The 13,890-nt window shown below is 34.5% G+C and overlaps 2 protein-coding genes across 2 annotated transcripts; one reads left to right on the top strand and one right to left on the bottom strand.

Moving 5' to 3' along the window:
* Nucleotides 1-1,621: 1,621 nt before the first annotated feature.
* LOC109186937 (cytochrome P450 90A1-like) lies at nt 1,622-6,154 on the top strand. Its single transcript, XM_019337134.1, has 8 exons — nt 1,622-2,346; nt 3,118-3,267; nt 3,359-3,619; nt 4,958-5,044; nt 5,126-5,204; nt 5,304-5,410; nt 5,567-5,700; nt 5,821-6,154. Exons 1-8 carry the CDS (start codon nt 1,816-1,818, stop codon nt 5,921-5,923), a joined length of 1,452 nt encoding a protein of 483 aa, XP_019192679.1. The 5' UTR covers nt 1,622-1,815; the 3' UTR covers nt 5,924-6,154.
* Nucleotides 6,155-8,087: 1,933 nt separating this feature from the next.
* On the bottom strand, nt 8,088-11,447 carry LOC109186110. Its single transcript, XM_019336019.1, has 4 exons — nt 11,027-11,447; nt 10,444-10,733; nt 8,646-8,774; nt 8,088-8,424 (listed from the first exon to the last, which is right to left on the bottom strand). The coding sequence occupies exons 1-3, from the start codon at nt 11,295-11,297 to the stop codon at nt 8,709-8,711; spliced, it is 627 nt and encodes a 208-aa protein (XP_019191564.1). The 5' UTR covers nt 11,298-11,447; the 3' UTR covers nt 8,088-8,424; nt 8,646-8,708.
* Between the last annotated feature and the right edge of the window lie 2,443 nt (nt 11,448-13,890).

Genomic DNA, 13,890 nt, shown 5'->3' on the forward strand with positions numbered 1-13,890 from the left:
TAAAAAATCTCTCCTCCCAATAAAATATATTAATCTTTCCCATTCGTACAATAATTATGGGTAAAAATTCTATTATGAAATTATAAAATAGTGTAATACAATTCACTTTGCACATATAATCTATACTATATATAAAAACAAAATCATGAAATTTTAACTTCCCGCCCAATTCCTAAAAAATCTATCTTCCCAATAAAATATATTAACGTCTACTTTCCCATTCGTACAATAATTCTGGGTAAAAAATCTATTCTAAAATTATAAAATAGTGTAATACAATTCCCTTTGCACATCTAATCTATACTATATATAAAAACAAAATCATGAAATTTTAATTTCCCGTCCAATTCCTAAAAAATCTCTCCTCCCAATAAAATATATTAATCTTTCCCATTCGTACAATAATTCTGGGTAAAAATTCTATTCTGAAATTATAAAATAGTGTAATACAACTCACTTTGCACATATAATCTATACTATATATAAAAACAAAATCCTGAAATTTTAACTTTTCGCCCAATTCCTAGAAAATCTCTCTTCCCAATAAAATATATTGATCTTTCCCATTCGTACAATAATTCTGGGTAAAAGATGTGAAGTGTCAAAAGTTCGGCAAGGCATAACTTTTGACTCGGTTGTCCATTTTGGACAAATGTTTTTTTGAAATTGCGTATTTTTTCGAGATCTATCCACCGCAAATTGCCGTAGGCGGTTTGGCCCACCAATTTCTAAAGAAAATTCTTTATTAAATAGTTTTTAATAATAAACTATGTGAACCTTATGTTTTATTAATGAATTTTTAAATTTTTTAATTAAAAAATTGTCTCGTGCATTTTTTAATAATTAGTCAAATTATGGTAAATTAGGGAAATCCTAGGAAGAACCCCAAACCCTAAGGGCCCTACAGAGCATGAACCACAGAGGCTAGACCGGTGCTCACTGCGCACAAGAAACCCCATCACTTTGAGAGGTTGCTCCCACACTACCGCTGATGAGACTCGATCCCTGGTCATTCTTCCAAAGTTTCACCTCTATGACCAGTTGAGCTACCCATGCGGGCTTAATTATTATTACCTTATTATTGTGACTCACGGATTACAATACAAGAATATTTAATTATGGTTATATTATTATTGTGTGCCTCACGGCCATTATATACTAACAAAACTTGAAAGAAAACTAATAATAATAATAATAATAATAATAATATAAGTGGTAAAAATAATATCTAAAAGTAATTAAGTGTTAATAATAATAGTAAGAATATTAACGTAAGAATTATAATATAGAATAAATCGTAATAATTAATAACTATAGTCTAGGATTAAATTTGGAATTATCAGAAAAAATAAGCGACCTCTGGTGAAATTAACTCTTAAATAATTATATATCGATTTAAATATTCTTAATATATTACAACAATTCCATTCCGTACATACGGGTGAAAATACTAGTAAAAGGTTAATAAATAAATGAAGAGCTTTTTGTTAAGTTAAAATTTGAACACCACCAAGTAAATTCAAAGGGGAAATATCATTTTTTTATTTATAAAATTTCTAAACTCTATAATAGTACATTAATTTTTGTTCCCATCCATTATCCCAAGCTTACTTCCAAAACTCCCCCAACTCCATGGGGATGCCCATCCATTCTCCATACCTTCCCACTCGTGTGCTCCATTAACACCACCTCTCAACCCCCCCCCCCCTCTCACCCACCCACCCCCATATCTCACTCCCTCTTTCTCTCCATACATACACACCAATAGTATAGTATTACAAGCTTTCTCCTTTAGCTGTTTTGGTTTTTAACATTATGGACACTTCCACTCTTTTCCTCTCTTTCATCTTCTTTCTTCTCACCTTTCTCCTCCTCCGCTCCGCCGCCGCCGCCGCCCACTTCAGCCGCCGGAAGCGCCACCTGCCGCCGGGGAACCTCGGGCTGCCGTTGATCGGGGAGACGCTGCAGCTCATCTCCGCCTACAAGACGGCGAACCCGGAGCCGTTCATCGACGACCGGGTTTCCAAATACGGGACCGTTTTCACCACCCACATCTTCGGCGAACCGACCGTGTTCTCGGCCGACCCGGAGACGAACCGGTTCATTCTGCAGAACGAAGGCCGGCTGTTCGAGTCGAGCTACCCCGGTTCGATATCCAACCTGTTGGGAAGGTACTCTTTGTTGCTTATGAGAGGGAGTTTGCATAAAAGGATGCATTCTTTGACTATGAGCTTTGCTAACTCCTCCATCATCAAAGACCATTTGTTGCTCGATATAGACCGGTTGGTTCGCCTCAATATGGAGTCTTGGACCGGCCGGGTCCTTCTCATGGAGGAGGCCAAGAAGGTAATATAATCCTCTCACATCAATTTTTAGACTGGATCTGGTATCCATAGTACCCAATACAATCAGATATAAAAATTTTGTGTTGCACTTGATATTATTAGATGGTTAAAATTTGTCTGTTATTATTAGGGATCGAACATGCAATTAAGTTATAAGTTAATGTTACTTGATTATAAGATCTTAGGTGACGTTAATTTTTATGTTTGACTTGATATTATTATTTATTACAGTAGATGGTTAAAATGTGATAATTCACGGTAAAGTCTGTCGGTTATTATTAAAGATCAAACTTATACTTAAGTTATAAGTTAATGTCATTCGATAAGATATTGGGTGAGATCGAGTTGTTTGAATGTTGGTATATATGTATATGCATGTTATATATGTATGTAGATATGGAAGTTGGGTTTGTAACTTTAATCCATGTTGCATATTTAGTGTATTTGATTTAAGTATATATTAAAGTATAAGAGCGGCCACAACATGTGCATGTCTATGATGTTATCATTATGTTTCACCACCTTTAGCGTCTCGTGGTTTTGTTTTGTTGAAAAGTTAGAAGGTTCTAAAAGTAATGCATGGTTTTTCCTTATATATATATATATATATATATATATATATATATATATTTTTTCCATTTTCATTTTTTCACTTTACTTTAAATTTTTTTACAAATTTTTCTAGAAGAGTCTGTCCTATAACTATTGAAATATTAAATCTGATTCTTTCTAGTGCGGTTTACTTATCTGAAGGATTTTTGAACGTATGCAGATAACATTTCAATTAACAGTGAAGCAGTTAATGAGTTTTGATCCATGCGAGTGGACTGAGAATCTGATGAAAGAATACATGCTTGTTATTGAAGGCTTCTTCACTATCCCTTTGCCTTTCTTCTCTTCCACTTATCGCAAAGCAATCCAAGTAATTAATTAATTAATTAATTTTTGAACAGAAAATATTTAAATATGTATATTTTTTGAATAATTAATTTGTTTGTTATATTGTGTACTAGGCTCGGAGAAAGGTGGCGGAGGCGCTGAATGTGGTGGTGACGGAGAGGAGGAAGGCGATGAGGGCGGGCGGAGCAGGGCGGAAGAAGGATATGTTGGAAGCGTTGTTGGATGGGGAGGGCGGCGGCGGAGGGTTTTCCGACGAGGAGATAGTGGATTTCATGCTGGCGTTGCTGGTGGCCGGCTACGAAACAACCTCCACCATCATGACGCTCGCCGTCAAATTCCTCAACGAGACACCGCATGCCTTGACTCAGCTCAAGGTACAATTTTTAATTTTTAAATTTTTTTTTTTTGGGTGAGTAGTGAGTACAATAATGAATTTTGTTAGTGGACCCTAGTACCGACCACCATATGGCATGTTCCTCGTCTAGTTTCTTCCATAAAGGAATCATCTTGTTATCTATTTTTCTCAGCCAAGCAAAATCCTTATTCCTTACAATTTAATTATCTTTGTGCCAACATCACTGGAAAAAGGAAATACACAGTCATTACTCAATGGTATATACTGGGTAAATTCTGCCTAGTTATTCTAAGTGATAGGTAAAGGATCGCGATGAGGTAACCATTCTAGGTTGTTTATAAGGTATAGTTAATCAGTTCAAATCAAGAAATTAAAACAATTTCATCCTTGCTGAAAGTAGAACTTGTAACTTTATGATATTTAAGGATTATCTTATAATTATGTGTATCCTGTCAAGATCTATCCATACTAAGGATTAGGGTTGACAGATGACATTAGTGGACTAGGACATGCATGTGGGTATGGCCGACAAGTTGAAACCTACCGTTAGTTTTGCAGTACAGAAAACGATGTGATCTGTAAGGTCCACAGTCGCTGCTTGTGCATGGACATTGCACGTGCAGATCAATTTCCCCCTTTTATCAAGAAAATTTTCAACAAATCCATGTAAAAATTAAGTTACTTTTAACCGAGATAGCTCAGTTAGTTCTGATTGAAGTATCGTAATTTGCATTCTCCAATGATAGTAACTCTTAGATAAGGGCTCTGGAAACTTAGTTAAACTGAGATATTTAATGTATAAAAAAAGATTAGGTTACTATGATGTTTTTGATAAAAATAAGGAAAAGAGAACAAGGGTTATGGGTACGTGAGTGATGTTCAAATGGTCAAAAGTTGTGAAAAGCAGAGTGAAGTGCAGAAGGAAGGGGGAAAAAGTCAAATTTGTGGGAGAAGCATTTACCTGCCAAACAGACCAGTGGGTTTAAAGACAATTTAGGGGCTTCCAACAACTGGACAGAATCATGATTCCTTTGGTCTAAAGTTGCAACAAAATCTGCACGCCTAAAAACACTTTTTTTTTTCCCCTTTTTCTTTAGTCTCGTCCCGTGAGATACAAATACTAATACATGAAAAAAAAAAAAAAAAAAAAAAAAAACAACTTTGGATTCTCTTCGTTGTGTTCAACCGTTATAGAAAGCCTTCCAGCCTTGAATTAGTTAGATATGATTCTTTGCATATGCAAATTCCTAGTTCTGGGTTATGATCTGTTTCAACTGAAAGTCTGATCTGATAGTTGGACTGTATATCTATTATTTGTTATATATTATGCTTAATACACTGCATTCGTGTTTGGCAGGAAGAGCACGACGAGATCAGGTCAAGGAAAGGTGGGAGTCGGGCACTAGAATGGGATGATTACAAGTCCATGCCTTTCACTCAATGTGTAAGTTGCACAAACAATATAATGTCATGAAAACTGATGCATATATTTCTTACCCGGCTAGAATGGCATGTCCTTTTTCAGGTTGTAAACGAGACGCTTCGTGTTGCAAACATAATCAGTGGAGTGTTTAGGAGAGCCATAACCGACGTTAACATCAAAGGTATGTAGGATTCTAGGAAAGACATGTTTCCTAGTAGTTATGTCTGAAACTTTAAGTACCATAATCACTTAATAACTTGTGTGTACTTAATCTTGGCAGGTTATACAATTCCTAAAGGGTGGAAAGTTTTTGCTTCATTCAGAGGAGTGCATCTTGATCATGATCACTTCAAGGATGCCCGCTCTTTTGATCCGTGGAGGTGGCAGGTACATTTTCGCCTTTAGGTTTCCCCGACACCCCCACCCCCCTCCCGATACAACAAGGCTGACCCCTTAAAAATAAAAATTTAAACTGACAGTGAGACTACACGTTTATATTTCATATATATTATATACTCAACAAAGACGACATTGCATTGACAGAGTAATAATACGGAATTAACAACTTCAACGAATGTCTTTACCCCGTTTGGTGGAGGCCCGAGGCGTTGCCCAGGCTACGAGCTTGCTAGAGTGGAGCTCTCCGTCTTTCTACACCACTTAGTCACACGTTTCAGGTGGTCGATTCGTGCAAATATTAGCTTTTCCCTTTCCTAAATCTGCAGACATAATATATATTCATTCCCTGCAGCTAATTAATTAACTGTTTTCTTTCCTGCAAATTTTCTTGAACTCAGTTGGAAGCCAGCTGAGGAAGACAAGTTGGTTTTCTTCCCAACCACACGAATGCAGAAGCGGTATCCAATCATCGTTCAAACTCGAAGCTATGGCGAACTGTAAAAAGAGTGAGTGTTAGTAGATGCAGAGAGGCCAGGAGTGTTGGATGAAGTAGGAAGATGATCAAAATCTGTGAAGGTAGGAAGCAAGCAGGGTAGCCAACAAATTGTAATAAATTTGTTGTATATATATACATATATAGCCATAAAATTATTGTTTGTAGCATACACCCATCTCCCATGAGAAGTCAAACTTGCAATCTTGTGTTTACAGAGCAACTGTCCGTTGTTATTACCTGATTGAAAGTACTGCATTTAGACTACTCGGAGGCAAATCAGCCTAGGTTGTCCATGATTACCGATTCAAACCAAGAAGACCAATAGACAACTTCCAGTGCATTTAGGGTGAAATTCTCCTTGTGATCTTAACCGACAAAGGATTAGCCACTAGAGGCAAATCAGTCTAGGTTGTCCATGGTTACCGATCGATTCAAACCAAAAAGACCAATAGACAACTTATATAAAAAGTTGAACTTGAAACATTCTGATTACCAAACTAACTGTCTGACCAACTTAATTGAAGTTACACCCATAATCAGATATACCGTCATGATTATACCCAGTCTACTTGAAAAGTATATGTTTTTTTTTTTTTTTTTTTTAAATATTTTCTTTGACTCTTAAAGTGTTAGGTGTCCTCTCCTAGGACCTAACCATTGATGATTTCACATATTTTATTTGGCAAATATCTAACTTTACTTAAAATAAGAAAAGGGGTTTGGATGGATTGAAAAGGTGTTGTTATTTATCCATTGAGATCAGCCAGGGATTTGTCTTGGGCAGGCAAATTAAAGTTTGGTAGCTGAGTTGTAACATTGATTGGATTGGTCCATAAACTATCCAATTTGTAAGTATGATCTGTAAGGCCTGGAATGGGAATGCCCCATTGGAGAGTTGTACACCACCATTGATGATCTGAGCATAAAGGTTGTTGATTGCAACTTGGCACACTTTTGGTAATGGTGGCCTAGCTTAGATGGCTTGATTCCTATTCTTCCTTGAGGCCAGCCTAGCTTGCAGTAATATATGGAAAGTGGTGGTTGGTGCATTGTTTCATCACCTTGGACTACATGTTGTTTATACACCTTTTGGTTTATTTGTAATACTTAGGTCAGTTGTTCGGGAGAGAAGCAAATGTCTAATATGGTCAGGAGCTGAGGAGACTGGCTTTCATATCAACACACACGTTATTACTACGTTAGCCTTTCAGAAATTACATTTTACGGAACACACCCAATCTTTTCCACCAAACTTGATCTCTAATTCCCTCAAACAAGTGAAGTTAGGAATAGCTCATATTCAACGCAACCCAAGAATCACTCTTCACTTAACCTACTTAAAATTGCATTATATTCCTCAGAACTTAAGTTTATGATAAATTGCTCATAGTTCAGCAGTGAAGTTATGTGTCATCCCATAATATAACGAAAACTAATCATTCATTTATCTTATGAATTATGAGCACCGCCCAAATTCATAAGAAAATACTTTTGAAGGCAGTATATATATATATATATATATATATATATATATATATATATATATATATACACACACACCCTATGAGGCTATCTAGGAGTTCACTAATTTCAAATGGCAATTTGAGAGAAAAGAAAAATCTCAAATATAAAATTATTTAGTTAAAATTTTCATCATTTTGCTTAGCAATTAAGTGTTCCACCATTCTTAGATTTATGGATCTATTTTTTCAATTCATTTATTTCAATCTTGGATAGTGATATGATGAAACATAGAGCATCTTGGGTTGGAATACTCAACTAGGATGGATGTCATACTCAACTCAAAAACTCAACTTTCACGATTTCATCAGACTATATCTTAATTAAATCTCATGAATCTATTTCAGGTTTATGAGGAGATAAATTGTGTCAATCTAGCTTCAAGATTTAACACCAAACTGTACACTCCTGCATAAGAAGTCAAACCTAAACTCCCAATGTTCCTGACAGGAAACAAATCCGATCTTATTACTGGAATCAAGTCTTAAATAAGACTTCTCAAGTTCTCAACTCAATAAATATTTTTGTCAAGTTGACTCAAAAAAACAGATTAATCCAAATGTTGCGCCATTAAAAATTACTATCATTTTAAATCCAAACAATTAATAAGTAAGCTGTTAATATAACAATCTGTCAGCCAGACTGCAATACCAAATTCTATATCTTTATAAAAACAAACTGTATATCATTTTGTATTAATTTAATAAAATAATCTGTACATGTTGGCATTGCTGCACAATAGTGTGTTGAATCTTCCTATACATCTGTCCAGATATATACTTTATGCTGCACAAGCTTGCAAGCATCACTTTCCACACACGATTTTGATAACCTCTAGTGGACATATATATATATATATATATATATATATATATATATATATATATATATACGATTTTCTCCTACTTCTATATAACATTTGTATATATTTACTTTACAACGTATTTCTTGGACCAAGCAGGCTGCAGATCACCTTTGGATAAACCTACAAAAACAAACAATTTCTAGTTAATTACAGTTTCCAGACAAACAAAACCACAGTAATCTAGTCATGTGACACCTTCCTATTTGTAAAACAAGATTCCGTTTTTTCTATCTCCTATGTAATTTGTGAACTATTATACAGAAGCGGGAAGTACATACTATAGATTAGTGATTATATTATGGGTCACCTTAATTAAAAGAAAATATTTTATTTATCCTTACCTAAAACCTGTGGGGAAAAACTGGATTTGGTCCAAGAAAACTGTTTATCCTTGCTTCTTCTTGTTACTTCACTCTTTCTTGGAGTAACACTTTTGGGTATCTTGAAAATCCATTCTTGCACGCAGAAACCTGCATTCACGTGATTCTCAAGTTGATCAGATATATGCTAAAAATGAAACTTTTATGAGTGTACAATGTTACGATGTAATTTAAAAATAGACTCAATCCAACGCTACAATTTAAAGAATGAAAACAAGATTTGTTAGGTTAAAACTTGAAACTTGGCCTCGAAAAGATCAGTGGAGTGAGTGAAATAGAAGGTCAGTAAGTCACTTATTTAATCTTATCAACATTCTTTAAGTCGTACCCGTTACACAAATTCTTACTAATACCTAACCACTAGATCGAACTCATCAAACATACTTTTTCTAGTGGGATTTATCTAATTCACATCTTCAAATAGTAACTATGAGTTTCATCATCACCCAAAAAAAAAAGAAATTTTGGATCAAATATGATTGCTAATGGAATATGTTCCAAGCGCGTTAGTTATGTGTCACGTTTGATTCCTAGTCCCGGAAGACATTATTGTCTATTTTTACTTTTTTTAAGGATATGAAAAGTCAAGTTTCCATTGAATGTTCTTGCCGGCTTATCCTTCAAAAAAGAAAATCAAAGATGCTCAGCTATGAGATGTCCCTATTCTCTGCACCTACGATGATGTGTTAAAGACAATAAAATCACTAGTAGTTTAAAACTTAAGTGGAGGAAAAAAAAAATAAGAGAGAGTGTGTTTTATTGTTTAAGGTATTTATTGAAATAATGGGTCCCATAAAAAAAATAAAGAAACTTCCTGGTGCGCTTGCCTCGTTGAGGTAAGCGCATCAGGAGCGCCCAGCTCACGCCACGCCCCAGTTGGGCGCGTTAAAGCGCGTGCTAGACTTTTAGCAAACGTTAGTATGATTTGTCCCGTCGAGAATATTTGAAATATTTTTTTTCTATTTTCTTCATAACATTATTGGAAAAGGGACGCCTAAGAAACACATAGTTGAAAATATTGTAAACCATATATTATAATGTATAATATAATATATTTATGGGAATATCTTTTGGGGAAAGGAATTCTGCACAATGGATTTTGGCAATTTTGCAAGTGGACAAAAATTATTACTATAAAATCAAACAAGTGGGTTCGAGTCATATCTAACAAATCGCCGTTTTTGACGATTAAATTTTTAATCAATTATAAAAACTCACATTCAAATATATAATTTATAATATTTTAAATAAAAAAACAATATTAAATAACACAAATTCCATATTACCTGTTATTAAGGTGTCCTTAAAATAAATTAAAATTTAATCATTTTAAATCAAAATCTAGCATATAAGTGGATGGTATACAAAGCAAATAAGTAGGTATTGACTTCCAAATTTTACTCTCTAATTTGACGGACATTAATAAGTTACTTTTTTCATGGGTTTCAATACAAATGTCTACATCAAGATTTTGTGTGTGGGAATAAAAAATTGGAGTACACAGTATTTTCCGTGTAAGTATGTACCGTGCTAATCGATATTAATATCAATAGTACCTATCTAGTTCAGAACAACGGTCTCAACCTGAGCTAATAAACCTTGGGCAAACCCTATTAGTTTCAAATTAATTCAAAATGAATTTAATTCGGAACGACTTTAGACAGTTGACTTCCTAACTATAATTAATTTGAATGTTTATATAAATATAAGATTAAATTATTTTGACCAAAAAAAAAAAAAAAGGAAATAAATAACTTACAGCTTCAATGTCGATCTTGTAAACAAGAAGCTTTCTCCTTTCTCTGCAACTGATTCTATAGGCCACCACTATGTGGGCAATCGCCATGGCAAACGAGCATAAAAACAGTGCCATCTCCATAGCCCGACTGTAACCTCCGCCGCCATTAATGCCGCCCCATCTCGAGCTGTTTCCGAAAACGTACGACGCCTTCAACGACAAGAACACAAACGACGAAACCGAACACACCGTCGCGACTCCCAGGTACGGTCCCCTCGACAACCTCGGACCGTCGCACAAGCTATAAACACCTGTCATCGTCAAATCGCAATAACCATATAAGTCGCCGCCGTACGTTATAATTTAATGTTCTACCATGTTTGAAGAAGAAGAAACAGTGATGTCACTACTGGAAATTATGAAATTTTCGACCACTGAAAGTGATCTTAAATTAAGTTGAAAGTCTTATTCCGATCACTTTTGATATCTGGAAAAACCTTGATTGCTATTTCCGACCACTTTTTGTTTTCGACTTGATTTAAGATGACTTTCAAGTGGTCGGAAATTCAATAATTTCCAGTAGTGTGTATATATATATACTTACACAAAATGATGGCGGATCGGATGATGGAGAGGAGGGGGATGTCGATGAGGGAGGACCGGAAGTCGTAGTTTCTCAGATGGGAGGAGAGGGATTGGAGGGAGACGGCGGCCGGAGATAGCGACGCCGATAACAGGGCCGACGGCAAGAGAGTATCGGCGATGACGAGGACAATCGGCGCGGATAACAGGACAAGTGAAATCAGCATGGAGATCAAGAAGAAGACAGTTTTGATCCATCTTAGAATTCTTCTATCTTCTTTGGAGAATCCCATGTTTCTCTTTATGTTGTGTTTCTTGATTTTCTGATGATCTGAGTGGAAGGAAAAGCCCTGCCGGGGGTGTAGATTACAGGGGATTGGAGAAGAAGTGAGTTTTTATTGAAATGAAATGAAATGAAGTTCACACGAAGAAGAGTTTTGGTCAAATATAGGAAGCTCCCTTAGCTTCTAGCTAGCTTCTTTATAGTGCTTTAATTTGTTTCTTTATTTTTATGATTTTGTCCTCATTACATGTGGACTAACCGCATTACCTAATTAACTTCTTAATAGCATCAAAGTTATTAGTTCTAGAATAACTTATATGTGGGTAATGGTTTAGTCACTCTTTCATGAGAAAATTTACAACAGCTATCTAAGTATGCATTATGCATTATGAGTGAAGTACTAGAGTTCGTTTTGTGGCCATATTCGATAAAGGATTCCAAAAAAGATTAATTAGTCTAGGTTAGTAATAATTAACCGACTCAAATCAAGAATGTCAATAGACAATTATCACGAGGTTATCAAATCAACTGTCTTATAAATTTGGTTTGGGTTGCCTCTAATGCTAGAGTTACTCTTGTTATGTGAGATTATTAGAATTGATTGATTGTCAAATAGAAAATGTTTTAAGATTATTAGTCAATTACAATGTATCATGTCAAACGAAAGTTTTGCTGTATACTAGTACTCTAAGTAGAGGAAGTGAACCCCGTGTCGAGGATTTCCTACATCCAGAACTTGTTAGTTAATTATGAACTAATTCAGCGTTATTTCGATTCATAATCCACCCGTGGTCACTTTTAACTCTAATTATAATATTATTTAAAATTGTGAACCTTATGGTTTATTTATTATTATAAATTTCAATGTATTGATACAATTGTATATTTAACCTATATTTTACATTATATAAACAACTTTTATATATTACTCGTAAAAATTTTCAAACTATACGTATTCTGTACTTATATCAGCACATATTCTTTATTATTTACAACTTATTCAAATCATCATAAATTATTAAATTTAAACATTGACTTTTTATACATCGATGTTTATCTACTATATTACTACTTTGACAAACTTAATTATCGTATTAAATATCTTTCTTTAATTTCTTGGGTGAAGTGTCAACAACAACAAATGAGTGAATTATAATCTTCACATGCGATAACCTAATGGTATGCCATAGGATGGCTAAAAAAAATGTGACATTCATGGAACCTAAGACCCATGGGAAGCCGCCAAGGCATGAGATCAGACAAATGTTGACCGTTGAATTAATGAATTAAAGACATTTCTACGTTTGACCAAAATTATGTTCAAAGTTCAAACAGAAACCTACCTCTCCTGGATGGCATGCTGAAATATCAATCAGTGAAGAAACCAAGTATTGGAACAAATTATATTCGTCACGTTTCAATGTTTTTATATAGTATAATGTTTACAGTAGTACAGTACCATATTGTATAATTTTTACTATTTTTTTTTTGAGTGACAAGAAACCTCAAATTTCGTAGCATAATGAGCATGTACCAACAACTTGGATCGAGCCCGACCATTTGAGCTGATACCAAATATTAGATTACCTATATCGAACTTGTAATTTTTAGATATAATAATCACACTCCACTCGTTAGACCGACTTTTCGTAAACAATATTTTATAGTTTTTTTTTTTTTTTTTTAATTTTAAAAATATATTGGCAGCGGCAGGCCAGATCGGAAAGTGGTGATTGACCGTTTGAAATGAGGCGGGTATTCTGGAGCCGGCCGACCCGCTTGATTCCATGTGAGACCACATGCGAAAATATTTGTACTTTAGAATCTTTTGCTACTGTTCTAAGTTTGTGCTCGCAATTAATTATGGATAATTATATTAGAAGTGTTTGGTATTTAAAAAAAAAAAAATTAAACTCAATCTTGTGTAATAGCTGGATAATTATATTAGAAGTGTTTGGTTTATTACAATTTAATTTCTTCTTTTTTCTTTTTGTCTCTTTTAGATGACAAAAAATGTAATAGCTTATAGTCCTTAATAAAGGTAAATTACATTAAGTAGATCATATGCGACGAATTTAGCTGAGAGAACGTTGACAAGAATCAAACTCGTGACTTTCTGATACGAAAATCATACTCTATTCACTTGATCACTCTTTTCGAGACTTCTATCTTCTATTGATGATAAGGATGAGAGTTATGGTATTTAAAACAGCTTATAAAAACTACTGTCTAAGCTATCAATTTGAAAAGGTTAGTTAAACATGTCGTAATTAAGACATAACGTTTGATGAGTGGGGCAAAGTTTTCGTAGGATAACATTGGTTAAAACATCGGATTAAGTTTAATTAACAGAAGATTATAGTTAATTACTGTCAACTGTCAAGGCTGAGGTGTTTTTGTATCAAATCGGATTGGATTTAGATCATTGCTTCTGTCATCAACATATTATAATCCGAAAATGCAAATAGCTTAGTATAGCATTTGATGTCAGCTTCCACTTACATCTTTATGAAGAAAATGGTCTGACTAATTACCTAATCTTTATTTCTTTAACCTTTTAATATCTTATCTTATTATATATACCTTCATTTTATAAATATTTA

This window comes from Ipomoea nil, unplaced genomic scaffold (assembly GCF_001879475.1).
Source record: "Ipomoea nil cultivar Tokyo-kokei standard unplaced genomic scaffold, Asagao_1.1 scaffold1407, whole genome shotgun sequence".
In the NCBI taxonomy this organism is placed as follows: domain Eukaryota; kingdom Viridiplantae; phylum Streptophyta; class Magnoliopsida; order Solanales; family Convolvulaceae; genus Ipomoea; species Ipomoea nil.

Coding starts and splice junctions, on each gene's coding strand:
- LOC109186937 (XM_019337134.1), top strand. CDS start 1,816: ATGGACACTTCCACTCTTTTCCTCTCTTTCATCTTCTTTCTTCTCACC. Junction 3,620..4,957: donor ATGCCTTGACTCAGCTCAAG/GTACAATTTTTA, acceptor CGTGTTTGGCAG/GAAGAGCACGACGAGATCAG. Junction 5,205..5,303: donor AACCGACGTTAACATCAAAG/GTATGTAGGATT, acceptor TAATCTTGGCAG/GTTATACAATTCCTAAAGGG.
- LOC109186110 (XM_019336019.1), bottom strand. CDS start 11,297: ATGGGATTCTCCAAAGAAGATAGAAGAATTCTAAGATGGATCAAAACT. Junction 10,734..11,026: donor CCGATCCGCCATCATTTTGT/GTAAGTATATAT, acceptor TGACGATGACAG/GTGTTTATAGCTTGTGCGAC. Junction 8,775..10,443: donor ACAAGATCGACATTGAAGCT/GTAAGTTATTTA, acceptor ACGTGAATGCAG/GTTTCTGCGTGCAAGAATGG.